This window comes from Cyprinus carpio, chromosome B9, assembly GCF_018340385.1.
Source record: "Cyprinus carpio isolate SPL01 chromosome B9, ASM1834038v1, whole genome shotgun sequence".
NCBI classification, from domain to species: Eukaryota; Metazoa; Chordata; class Actinopteri; order Cypriniformes; family Cyprinidae; genus Cyprinus; species Cyprinus carpio.
The window spans coordinates 7,200,751-7,214,323 of NC_056605.1; the positions used below are offsets into that span (position 1 = coordinate 7,200,751).

General features: G+C 36.1%; 1 protein-coding gene across 6 annotated transcripts in view; it reads left to right on the forward strand.

The window, feature by feature from the left end:
- LOC109095693 (diacylglycerol kinase eta-like) overlaps window positions 1–13,573 on the forward strand; it is a 77,220-nt gene that overhangs the window by 56,809 nt on the left and 6,838 nt on the right. For 4 of the 6 annotated variants that reach the window (XM_042730810.1, XM_042730812.1, XM_042730808.1 and 1 more), the window contains 13 exons: window positions 587–718; window positions 2,678–2,812; window positions 3,861–3,978; window positions 4,061–4,171; window positions 4,260–4,356; window positions 5,264–5,371; window positions 6,620–6,733; window positions 6,825–6,959; window positions 7,908–8,174; window positions 8,495–8,587; window positions 9,049–9,168; window positions 10,288–10,393; window positions 12,875–13,005. In XM_042730810.1, coding sequence (XP_042586744.1) covers window positions 587–718; window positions 2,678–2,812; window positions 3,861–3,978; window positions 4,061–4,171; window positions 4,260–4,356; window positions 5,264–5,371; window positions 6,620–6,733; window positions 6,825–6,959; window positions 7,908–8,174; window positions 8,495–8,587; window positions 9,049–9,168; window positions 10,288–10,393; window positions 12,875–13,005 — 1,667 coding nt within the window. The remainder of the gene's footprint in view (window positions 1–586; window positions 719–2,677; window positions 2,813–3,860; window positions 3,979–4,060; window positions 4,172–4,259; window positions 4,357–5,263; window positions 5,372–6,619; window positions 6,734–6,824; window positions 6,960–7,907; window positions 8,175–8,494; window positions 8,588–9,048; window positions 9,169–10,287; window positions 10,394–12,874; window positions 13,006–13,573) is intronic. The other 2 variants (XM_042730814.1, XM_042730811.1) reach the window with 1 other exon arrangement.

A 13,573-nucleotide genomic window follows, 5' to 3' on the forward strand; every position in this document is an offset into this window, starting at 1 on the left:
GATACAGCACATTTTAATGTTAGAAATATGCTTTGTTAGGCACATTTTTTCAGTTAATTTTATAGCACAGGTGTTATTTGACCATGTGTTAATTTTTATTTTAAATAAAATAATAAAAATATAGAGTTATAAACAGCAATATTTACTTTAGTACATATTTTACAAAATAATAATAATAATAAGGAATGTCACACTGGGATATCCAAGAGTTTTGAATTGATTCATTGCAACAAAAAGTGATTCACATAAGTAAACTGAATTTAGCAATGCTAGTTATATGCAACTGAGGTTTAAAGTCAGTGTGACATGATGAAAGAGTAATTCTTGATATTAAAAAAAAAAAAAAAGTTCCTTCAGAGCTGAAGCAGTTCTCAAGACAAGGAAAGATTGTGAAACTAGTCTGATGACACACTCTTTGGGAAACTTCAATTGAAAAATTGTATGCTCACAATTTAGTGTCATTTTATAACTCCATCAAAAACTTGAAAAGTAATATATAAATAAAACATTACCCTGCCCTGCCTACTTCTATGTTCCACGTGAAGAAGTGCATGAATCCGGAGGTGTGTTTGTGTCTGTGCTGTAGTGGTGGACGAGCAGAACGCTCACACGGAGGAGCAGGAGCTGCAGTCTCCCACAGACTTCAGGAAGGACAGCGAGGAGGAAAACAGAGACAACGAGAAGGACGAGGACACTAAAGAACTGGAAGTCTTGCCCTGTGAGTTCACACTTCTGTATCGTAGACATGCTGCTGCTGTTAACTGCTTCCTATGAGACACAAAGTGCTCTTGCTGATCGGCCTTAAAAGCCGAATCCTCCATTTGGCTGCATTCAAGTGCCAGGATGTTGTTTTGTCTCACAGGGGCTGTTTGTGCATGAAAGGCTTTTTTGTAAGTGTATTCTTTACAAAGACTGGAATGCACAGTATGCACATTTTCTGTATGCTTGAAATACTCATATGATTTATTACAGTAGTACGGTAACGGAGAACTCTGAACTAGGTACTTCTTCACCACAATGCAATGCACTGTTAGTCGTGATTTTGAACATCTTTTTTTAGACTCACTATTTAATCAGATTGCCAAAAGTTACATTTCTAAAACAAAATTTCATTTGAAATGTAAAATACCCTGATTAATTTACAAGATGATAACTGGATGCCACTTACAGTATGTGCAACATCATGCGATCATGTGACTAATCCTCTATGAGGAAAAATGCCTACTAATATGCAAAAACAGTAGGCAGGCTTCAGTACATACTGGACATTGTTCAGTGTGTCAGTTTACATTCTGAACATAACTCTGCATTTTCAGCATATTATGATTTGAGACAGTTTTGAGACAGTTTTTCTTTATTTAGGATGAACTGTAGTTCAGCCCTTGGTTTAGAGCTGAAGCATTTGAATGCATTCGTGGCTGAAAGGGTTAGTGCTGCCCTCTAGTGACAAACTCATTATAGTAAATCATTGCAATTCAATATAACTTGTTAAAGCAAATTAACAGCAGGATAAATTGTTGTTGCTTTATTATTAGTAGTATTATTAGTGTTTATTTTTATTGAAAAAAGAATTACTGCAAGTTGTTTCACACATAACTTTTAGTTTAAAATTTCATCAACTTAAATGATAGTTGTTATTATTATTTTTTTTGTAATTAAAATGCGACAACATAAATTATTATTATTAGTAGTAGTATTAATAATATTCTAAATAAAGACACATTAGTCTTAGTAAAAAAAATGGGTTAATTTTTATAAGTACTATTGTTCTATGCATTACTTTTAGTTTAAAATTTAGCAACTTAGATTATTATTATTATTATTATTATTATTATTACTATTATTACTATTATTACATTTTTATAATTAAAATGCAGAAACATGAATTATTATAATTATTATCATTATCATAATTATTATTATAAATAAATAATTACTCTTAGTTGTTTTACACATTTATCTTAGTTTAAAAATCAGCAACATAAAAAAAAAAAAAAAAAAAAATATTATTATTATTATTATTATTATATGGGTTTATTTCTATTAATAATCTCTGAAAAGCCTTTACTCTTATAGTTGTTCTCATGACGCCAGACTGTTCTAAATGGGGAGACAAGCTTTTGTTTTGCAAAATTGCGCAATACCACAATCTTTCTCCTTCAGAAGGTCTGGGATTTCCTTATGACTTACACACTGTAAGTGTTTATGGCTGCAAAGATATTTGTAGATGACCCAAAGGATCCCTGTGCTATATTTCTGTCTATAGAGAACATATCTTTGTTTGCTGGACAGTGGCACTTCCTGTTTACATAGTGGCCTGCTGTCTGCTCATGTTTCCAGTGGGGCATGAAACACTGGCTTTATTCTCTGTAGTTGGTTCAGTCTCTCAGGGGCTCTTCCGTCTCATAGCTGTTAAGTGCCCTTGATGTGTTTTGGTTTGTTTATGTGGGTTACGATCTGCTGAATATCTCTTTTACAGCAGATTTTTCACTTCTTGTTGAGAGCTAGTGACCAAAATGCACGGGTTACTCTTACGTGCTGGAAAAACTGAGCATTTAGAAAACAAAACAGCATTAGACTGTGCTGTGCAACTGGCGCTTGGGCAGATTATTGCTGTGACGAATGAGCGTGCTGTACACATGAGCTCATGTTTTGCTCTGTGTTTGTGTTTTGGCAGTGGCTAAGTCACCGTGTTCGCCGCCAGAGAGGCGTATGAGTCGCAGCACACAGTCCTGTGGCTCCTTTTCCATCACTCCCTTCACCACAAGCAAGGAGAACCTGCCTGTCCTCAACACACGCATCATCTGTCCCGGTACGACCGCGTCTTTACTGCTGCAGACCGGAAAACAGCCAAAAGTGCAATTTCTGTCATCATTTATTTACTCTCATGCAGTTTCAAACCTGTGTCTTTCGTTTTTTTCCACTGAACACAAGAGGAGATGTTAGGAAAGATGTCTGAGCTGCTCTTTTCCGTATAGTTGAAAGTGAATTGTCATCTGTGGCTGCTTTTAAAAAGAAAATTGTATTGAATGTACGCTTCAAGTAGTGTACTTCAAATCTTAAGGATTATAAAAAGAACTGTACATAAACTATAACATATGAATTAAATAAAAGCACAATAAAGTGTACTTAAAAAGAGCACACTTTCATGACGCTTAAGTACACTTTTAAAAGTGCACTTTGTAATAATGTCATTTGAAAGAACTAATCACAAAAGCACATCGAAACTACAGTCTGCTGTCTCTTATTATAGAAATGTCTGTTTTAGTAGACCGTAATTACATTCTGCAGTACATTACAATAATATTTCAGAAACACTAGAAATATAACCATGTACTTGTGTCTAACTTAAGTGGATCAAATAACACTAATTGCATTTCATATCAATTTAAACTATAATACATTTTCATTTAATTGCAATTAACATGTAGTTTAGTGTCCATACATTCAGTTCTCACTGAAGTATGTTGTTTTAAAGAATAGTTTTTATTTCCATAATAAGGACTCTTTTTAAAAGTATGTTGTACTTTTGAAAATTGGAAGCTTTTCTGTTAGGAACAGACCAAAATTTAGATTTTTATTTACTGACAATAATAAAAAAGAATACTGCTAAATTTCAGTCGGTTTCTCACAAAAAACTATCATATGACCTCAGAACACTTTGAATATAGCGCACAATATTTATGATGCTTAAAGTGCCTTTTTTGAGCTTCTGACACCAGAATATTCTGCAAAACATCTTCTGTGTTTCACTAAAGAGAAAGTTAAACAGGGTAAAAACAACAAGATGAGTAATCAATAATAGGCTTTTCATTCAAATATCAATTTTAATGATGGTTTTTCTGATTTGAAATCTTCAGGTCTGCGGGCAGGTCTTGCTGCCTCTATAGCTGGAAGCTCCATAATCAGCAAGATGCTGCTTGCCAACATTGATCCCTTTGGCGCAACACCCTTCATAGATCCTGACCTGGACTCTCTGTAAGAGCTTCGGTTTCCTTTTTCTTGTTTAGGTTTATTTTGAATGTATTCGTAAAACTTACACAAGTAATTTCTCTCACAGAGAGGGCTATTTGGAGAAGTGTGTGATGAATAACTACTTTGGGATTGGGTTGGATGCAAAGATCTCACTGGAGTTTAACAACAAGCGAGAGGAGCACCCAGAGAAATGCAGGTAGTTCAGGATATCAGCATATACTGCATGCACCAAAACACCACTGACTAGAACTCAACGGTTTACTAGTGCTTATTTCACCGTCCAGAAGTCGCACTAAAAACATGATGTGGTATGGAGTTCTGGGGACGAAAGAGCTTCTGCAGCGGACCTACAAGAACTTGGAGCAGAAGGTTCAGCTGGAGGTGAGACAAATGAAAGCCATATATATATATATATATATATATATATATATATATATATTTTTTTTTTTTTTTTTTTTTTTTTTTTTTTGAGGTAACCCTAATACCACAATTTGGGATTGAACAAAGCATTAAAAATTAAATAAGCATAACCATAAAAAAATTATTATTTATATATATATATATATATATATATATATATATATATATATATATATATATATATATATATATATATATATATATAATTTGTAAAAAATCTAAACAAAATTGGATCTAAATGCGAGTACATAATAAATGTCACAATACAGATTATGAAATGTTCTCTTTTTTTTTTTTAACAGGAGGAAAATTGTGCAGTAACAGGGTTGACATTTGATGTTTTAGAGTACTTTTATGTTAAATAATAGTTTATATATCAAGTACAGTGGTGCTCAACCCCCTTTATTGTCCCATATTCAAAGGCCCCATGTCCTTTTTCCCATTGTTTGTGATTTTTTTACTCACAATTGTGACCTGATCAAATATTTTAGAGCTTGGCATAACTAGAAAAACATTCCCACAGAGATTTTATTAATATACATGTAATGACTTTTCCAGGTCAAAAAAAATGCAGTTAAATATAATTCAAATAAGCTTCTTGAATGTTGGGTCTAGTAGTTTTTTATTTTCAGGAACAACAAACTTGTGCCTTGATTTGTGCTTTAAAAAAGTAACGGACACTAGATGCTGCAATATTTGTGGAAAGTGCCAAATGTTGCCAAGCCTGAACAACCAAGAAATGGTTTGATTTAACTGATTTAATGACAACAGCTGCTGGAACTGAACGTCTGAAGCAGTTGTGGGTCAAACGGTTGTGTTGGCCGTCGACCGCTGTCCCAGTTTCATGGCTTTGTGATTGATTCTGCAGTGTGACGGCCAGTACATCCCACTCCCCAGTCTCCAGGGGATCGCTGTGCTGAACATCCCCAGCTACGCCGGGGGAACCAACTTCTGGGGCGGCACCAAAGAGGATGACGTAAGTCATGCTGCTAGAGGTCAGGAGGGTTTGTTCTCATCAAACAGCATTTCCCGCCTGACTCTGAGCTGTTCAGCCCTTAGACGTCAGTTAAGAGTTGAAATATGACACCATGTAGAGTTGTTTAATTAAGAGGATGAGCAGGCCCTGTGTTGACTCGTGTTGTTTAACGTGCAGCTGGCTCCGAACAAAACCTTTTGAACCCAGACTGACACGGGTCTTTGTTCACAACAAGTGGCCTTTTGGCAGCTGGTTTGTTTTAGCTCACAGGGCCTTGTTCAGAATGAGGTTACCTCTGGACACAAGGTCTGGTTACAGAAGGGCAGAGTGCAGAACGCTTAGATGCCTGTGATCTTGGACAGGACAGTCGAGGACTGAGAGTTTAACACTGTAAAGTCTGACATATGAAATAATTGTCTGTAAAATAGAGCCTTTAATTGAGCCTGTAGAGAAAATCTAAAAATAAATAAATATATAAGGTTTGCTTACATCATGCTTTTATGACTCGTATAGTATAATGTATGAAGAATATGGAGCTTACACTTGAGGAGGAAAAAAAAACTTTCAGACACCAAAACTGAACAGAAAACTTGCAGATGTTGTTATATATACATGAAATGTTGATAGCTTGTAATGCATAATGATGGAAGATTTATAACAGTATAGCAGACAACAGTAAAATGCTTTTAAATATCTGTTTTCACTCTATATCTCCCAATAATATGTAAAGTATATTTTAAATGTTCAGTTTTATGATCAAAGTCTGTAGTTTTTATTATGGAGGCAAAACATATAATGCAGTGATACAAATAAATGTTCTTCAAAAGCTTCAAAATGTTCTGTATATTTAATGCTCATATTTTAATATGATTTTTCTAAAAGATGATGTATGGATAATCAAGTAAAGTTGACTAATCAAGTTAAGTATCTTAACTTGCAACTTGAAATATTTCTTATAATATAAAAGTTGTACCATGTACAAACACCAAAAAAAAAAAAATTATAATAATAAAAAAAAATCTTTTAACTTCCAAAAAAAAAAAACTATCAATCAGATTAAAGAAAGTATGTTGTAGAATGTGTACAAGAGCCTTAGAAATGTGTGTATCAAATATGATTGGCTTTATAGAGTTAGAAATTGTTTGTGAATTGTGAATCTTGAGGGTGAGCCTGTAAGGAGCCCCCTTGTGGTGGTGAGATATTTTTACCATTATTGCTTGTTTTTTTTCTCTCTCTCTTTTTGTGCAGATATTTTGTGCCCCTTCGTTTGATGATAAAATTTTGGAAGTGGTTGCTGTGTTTGGTAGCATGCAGATGGCTGTGTCGCGGGTGATCAAACTGCAGCATCACCGTATTGCACAGGTAAACACACCTCACACATGAATGACACGGATCTGTAAAGGATGTGAATAATGGTAATAATAGAGTGTGTAACTCACCTCATCCCTCCCAGTGTCGCACGGTGAAGATCACCATCCTGGGAGATGAAGGCGTGCCGGTGCAGGTGGATGGGGAGGCCTGGATTCAGCCTCCTGGAGTCATCAAGATTCAGCACAAGAACCGGGCCCAGATGCTGACAAGGGACCGCGTGAGTGTTTCTGGGGAACAGTCGTGATTCGGGGAATTTAACTCCACAATATTACCATAGAACTGGGGATTAGAACAGTTTAATGAATAATCTGTCCGAAATGGCTTTATTTACACTAATGTTCAGAAGTCTGAGATCCTTAAGCTTTTTAATGTTGTTAAAGGAAGTCTCTTCTGCTCACTAAGACTGTGTTAATTTGATCAAATATACAGTAAAATAGTAATATTGTGAAATATAAAATTTAAAATAATTATTTTAAAAATTCGTAACTGTTGAAAACAGTCGCACTGTTCAATATTTTTGTGGAAACTGTAATTTATTCTTTATTTTTAGTCTTTAATTTAGACTTTATATAGTCTTTGATGAATCAACATTTCAAAAGAACAGCATTTATTTTAAAAAAAAAAGGCTTTTATGGTTCATAATATATTATGATATGGTGCTAACATGGAGCCCTTACTCGAAGAGGAAATAGCACCTCAATTTTTATTCAGAGGCCCAACCTGAGCAAAAATACACAATCTGGTGTAGATGTTGGTATTTATATTTTCAAAACGTAGGATGAAATTCTGTTTGTAATGGAAATCAATGAGATTTTTATAACAGTGTAGAAGACGACTATATAAATATCAGTTGCCACTCTATATCCTCCAGTTATATGCAGTAGCCCCTCACTGCAGAACACAAGATCCAGGGGGCGTGGTTGATCCACATCTAGGGGTGGAGATTGTAAGGTTTAGGGGTGGAGCCCTGGGGGATAGGTGGGTTTAGGGATCAGGGGGTGGAGACGGGTAGGTTTAGGTGTATGTAAGGTGGGAGGAGTTGGATCTGGATCCAGCCACACCTCCTGGATCTTGTGTTCTGCAGTGAGGACCATCTCGTTATACTGTATGTCTTAGTACCTAAGATGGTTGTATTTGTAAGACTTGTATTTGTTTTTCACCAAAGGCATTTGAAAACACGCTTAAGTCTTGGGAGGATAAACTGAAATACGACAAGGCTCCACTGAGGCCTCACCTGTATCCTCAGCACTCTGTGGATCTGGCCACAGAAGAGGAGGCCACGCTCATCCAGATGTGCGCTCGAGCCGCAGAGGATCTCATCACCAGGATCTGCGAGGCTGCCAAAAACTACCAGCTCCTCGAGCAGGAGCTGGCCCACGCCGTCAACGCCTCCTCACACGCCATCAACAAAACACACCCCAAGTTCCCCGAGGTGACTGCTCACACCAATGACTTATCATCATTCGTCCTCTATACTATTACAAAAACCTACTTTGTCTCCAAATCACACAATTATAATCTGGGTTCGGTGTGAAAGAGTTCAAAATTCTATACTGGTTTTTACTTTCCAAAGCACATATAATCAATCTCAGTTTTGAATGAAAATCGTTTTGCATTGTCATTAAAAACCAGTGTATCTCTTTTGAGAAAATAAATGGTATTTTACTTCAGGAACCCAACTATTGTGCTCTGTTGTCCTCATAGTTCAAAATAAGAGTAAATTCTCACGTCTGATTCATGTGTTCTCCTCAGAGCCTGACAAGAAACACTGCCATTGAGGTGGCCAGCACGGTGAAGGCCCTGCACAATGAGACCGAGTTGCTGCTAGTTGGACGAGTTCCATTGGTGAGTTGATTTAATGCTTTTAAGCTCTGTTCATTCACCATTTCCAAGACATAAAAAAGAGACAGGTCGCCATAAGGAAGAATAATCACATATGAGATCTTTTTAACATCTCCATTATTTCTCTTGAAATGCACTTAGATGCAGAGCAAATGGAGTCTTACATCTGTTTTTTACATCTATGTTGAAAGCATTTTAGGAGAAGCATCTAATACAAAGCTTATACTTGGATGGAGTGAATTTTCAGCAAATTTTCATTTTTGGGTACACTACTCCTTTAAATGAAACATAATTGACTATAATAACAGTCTTTCAAGCAATACAATTTTCCCTCACCAGAATGACCATGCCAGTTGCGTATGGCTATAGTAGTCCTCCAGATACAGTAGCAAAAAAAAAAAAGAAAAAAGGAAATGAGCTGAGGCTTTGACTCATTGACTCAGTCTGTGAGTTTATTTCTCTAGCAACTGGACCCTCCGCATGAAGAGCTGCTGTCCAGTGCCCTGCAGAGCGTTGAGGTTGAACTGGGAAAGCTGGCTGAGATCCCCTGGCTCTACCACATCTTACAGCCCAATGACGAGGAGGTGAGCACATCCTGCAGAAACCGAGGGAAGCTGAAAGAATAGCTCCCTTGAAGCTTGTTAGGGTAGGGTAGCTTTCGGAAACATGCTGACATCATTTATTCACCCTCATGTCATTACAAACCTGGGTAACTTTCTATTTTCTGTAAAACACAAAACCACGTGTACAGTGAAAGTCAGTGGGGTCAAATGTTGTTCGACTTATTTGTGAAGATATTCCTTTGTTCTATTAAAAATATCTAATTTCCAGAATGTCAGCTACACTAATATGTATACATTCACTACTATTCAAATATATGGGGCAGAGTTATTATAATAAACTAAAACTATTAAAAAAACAAACAAACATTTGTGTTACTTATATACTACTACTATATATATATATATATATATAAACTTAATCCTTGTTTTATTTCAGCTAGTTGCCAAGGAAACTTGACATACTAAAATAACTAAAACTAAAATAAAAACCTACTAAAAAAAAATCTAAAAATATCTAAAGAAAAAAAGGACCAAAAAAACCCAACAAAATTACATAATCTTTGATATTAAAATGATTAAAAAAAATTCTATATATAGAAAAAATGTACAATATTAATAAAAATTGTAATAAGTATATCTCAAATATGCTAAAATAACACTGGTATGGAGTCTGACTGCTCAGAAGTGACAGTAAAGACATTTATAAGGTTACAAAAAATTATATTTATAAATAAATGAGGTTCTATTTGAACTTTTGTTTATTTAAAAAAAAAAAAAAGTATTACAGTTTTCACAAGAATGTGAAGCATGATATTGATTTCTGAAGGATCACGTGACACTGAAGACTGGAGTAATGATGCTGAAAATTCAGCTTTACATCACAAGAATAAATTGCATTTTAAAATATATTAAAATAGAACCAAGTTATTTTAAATAGTAATAATATTGCACAATATTACTGTTTTTACTGGATTTTTGGTCAAATAAATTCAGCCCTTGTGAGCATAAGAGATTTCTTTTAATCTTTCTGACCCCAAACTTTTCAACAATAGTGTACATGTATAATACACTAACAAATGTGAAGTGAGTATTTTGCAGTTCCTTGCCTCCGAGACTGACAGGTCATTTTGTGTGAGACAGGATAACTCCCTCGAGTACGGAAAAAGAAACAGTCGGAGTGGCATGTTTCGCATAGTGCCAAAGTTCAAGAAAGAGAAAGCTCCGAAGAAGTCCAGCCCACAGTCAGGTAAGTGTGTGTGTGTGTGTGTCCACATATACAGTATCTGAATATCCTCACATGTGGCAGACACTAAAATCATAGATGCCTCATCTTTTGTTGCATTCATAGTCATGTAAAAGTGTATTAGGGTTACATCTTGCTTTTCGATTGGAAAAATGCAAAAGCAGGACGCTGAGACTTGTTTTTTTATTTTTGTAAAAATAATTCATGACTGCTGACAACATGGGGAACTGTTAAAGGAAGTGATGGCCCATGGAGGCAGTGACCTGATGATATAGAGCGCCAAACAGCATGTGCATCCTCTTCTGAGAGGACTCTCTGTTCATATCCAGTGGTCCTCTGTCCAACCCAACCATCCATGAGCACCCCTGCACTCCTCTGGTCATGTGTTGTCCTGTGAGTCAGAAACAGTCCATGTGTCTACACATGAACAGCAGGCACAAACCAAGGTGTACCACACAGAGGGGGGACAACACAAACCCAAACATCTCATACTGCACATGTGCTACACGTGTAACGCCTAAAGGTGAAGTGTGTAATTCCTGTCACTGGCAGCACTGAACAGAAATGTATAAAATAATGATGGTTTTCCAAACAGGTGTCCAAAACACTCCTTCATCCCAGATTCCCACCAAACCGACAGTCCTGCCCCAAACTCATCCCATTTGTTGAAGCAGACATTGACTACTGAGCCACTAAAACAAACAGAGCAATGTTTGGAAAGCGAATTCAACATAGAAAGTCTGGTTTATACTGCAGCTCATCCTGGCCAGGTCCATTTAGACGAGAAGAGACTGATGCCCAAAATCATTTTGTTTATAATTAATTCATTTCAAAATGGTGCAAAACTCAAACAATTCAATTTTTTTAGCCTCCAAAAATTGTCAAAAAAATGTTGAGTATGTTTTAAAAAAGAATAAAAAAAAATAAAAAAATGCTGTACAGTATGTTTTACACATTATTGTTACTAATATAATAATATAATTTTTTAATGGGCAATGTGTATTTTACACATTAATAGCATCCTTAATAATGCTAATAATAGTAATAATAAAAAAATTAAAATACACTTAATGTACCCAAGATTACTTTAGTTTTTATGTATTTTTTATGTTTTTTCTTGATTTCATATTAGCAGGTGAAAAAACTCATTTTCAATTTTAGCCTCCATAAATTGGCAAAATGTGTGTATTATTATTTATATTATTATTAATATTATTATTAATGTGCAATGTGTATTTTACACATTAATATCATCATTAATACCGCTAATAATAATAGTAATAATAAAAAATAAAAATACACTTAATGTACCCAAGATAATTTTGTTTTTATTTATTTTTATGTTTTTTCTTGATTTCATATTAGCAGGTGAAAAACTCGATTTAAGTTTTAGCCTAAAAAAAATGGCAAAATGTGTGTATTATTATTATTATTATTATTATTATTATCAGTATTAGTATTTTTATCAATGTGCAATGTATATTTTACACATTAATATCATCCTTAATAATGCTAATAATAATAATAGTAATAATAAATAAAAAATATACTTAATATAACCAAGATCATTTTGTTTTTGTTTTTAGAGTTTTTCTTGATTTCATATTAGAAGGTGAAAAAAGTTATTTCAAAACCTCCAAAAATGTGCAAAATATGTGTATTTTTATTATTGTTATTATCAGTCAATTCATTAATTAATTTCAGTTGATAATAATAACAACAATAATACCTATATATTAGTGCAGATTATTTATTAGTGCAGATTTGATGGCACTTACCTCGAGCGTCGAATTCTTCCTGGAGCTGTCTGCAGTTTAAAAACAAAACAAAGTTACACACATCACCTTTAATCCTTGCTGAAACAGTCCAGATTCGTGAGGTCAGTGCATACTTAGTACATACTACTCTGGTAGTGATGATGGCAAAGGGATCAAAGTAGGCTCTCCGCCTGTTTGCAAAATATAATCCATCATATTCTTTGACATTTTCAGGCGTGCTTATCCAGGGTGAATGTCATAACAGATTTGCATACGTCCAGACTCTTACACTGAACGTAGTTTGGCCCTGGCTTGGACGTGTACGTCTGCTGCGGGGGTTTAGCATGCCATCCACAAGAACAGAGTGTTTTTAGGGACTTAAGGAGCGTTAGGTCGCACAGGCTTCAGCCTCCCATTCCCTCCTCGTCCTCCTCTCTCTCCTGTCTCTCCTGGTGGACGTGTCACTGTGATAACCTGCATGCCAGAAACGCCTCCAGGTGTGCCAGTGACCAAACCGAACCTGTTTAACCCTCTCTTTGCCAGCTGCTGCCGCCACTTCTCTCTGTGTCTTCTCTTTCCTGTTTGGTTTGATTTGATTTTGGTCCCCTTTTCCTTTTGTGGTTGTTTTTGACTTGTTCCTCCTCTCGGCCTGACCCTGTTTGCTTGTGTCCTGCGAGTGTACGGGGGTTGGACACTGAAGGGGGCTTCTCGCTCTGTACTTGTGTAGTTCAGAGGTGGGGCACTGAGGAGGTGGCCGCCTGGCTGGAGCAGCTCAGCTTGGGAGAATACAAAGAGACCTTCATCCGCCACGACATCCGCGGCTCAGAGCTCCTGCACCTGGAGAGGAGAGACCTCAAGGTATACACACAACCCCTTTCTGTGCCTCACGATGTCCCTCAGAACAACCGAAACGCTCTTTCTCTGTCCATCTCGCTCTTTGACTCTCTCTCTGTCCTCTTACCTGTCACCCTGTTTGCTATTTTGTGCTGCACTGCTCTGCTTGGCTTCCTCTGTGCAAGTGTCCTTCGGGTCTCTGAATACTTACACGACTAACCGCCTGACGCACGTAGGGTTATTTTTAAGTCGGCTAGGCTCTGAAGATGCGGTCGTGTGATGGGCATGTTCATGAGTACAGTCCACATGTTTATGTGTGTGTGATTCGGGGAGCGCTTTGAGCAAATCAGGCCCTGGTTACACCTGCTATGAACATGCAGAAATGATCTCGAACTTCTTGAGTACTTACACTACCGTTCAAAAGTTTGGGTTCTGTGAGATTTTTAAAAGAAGTCTCTTGTGCTCACCAAGGCTGCATTTATTTGATCAAAATACACTAAAAACTGTAATATTGTGAAATACCATTAGAATTTAAAATAACTGTTTTATATTTGAACATATGTGCCACATATATTATGGACCACAGAACAAT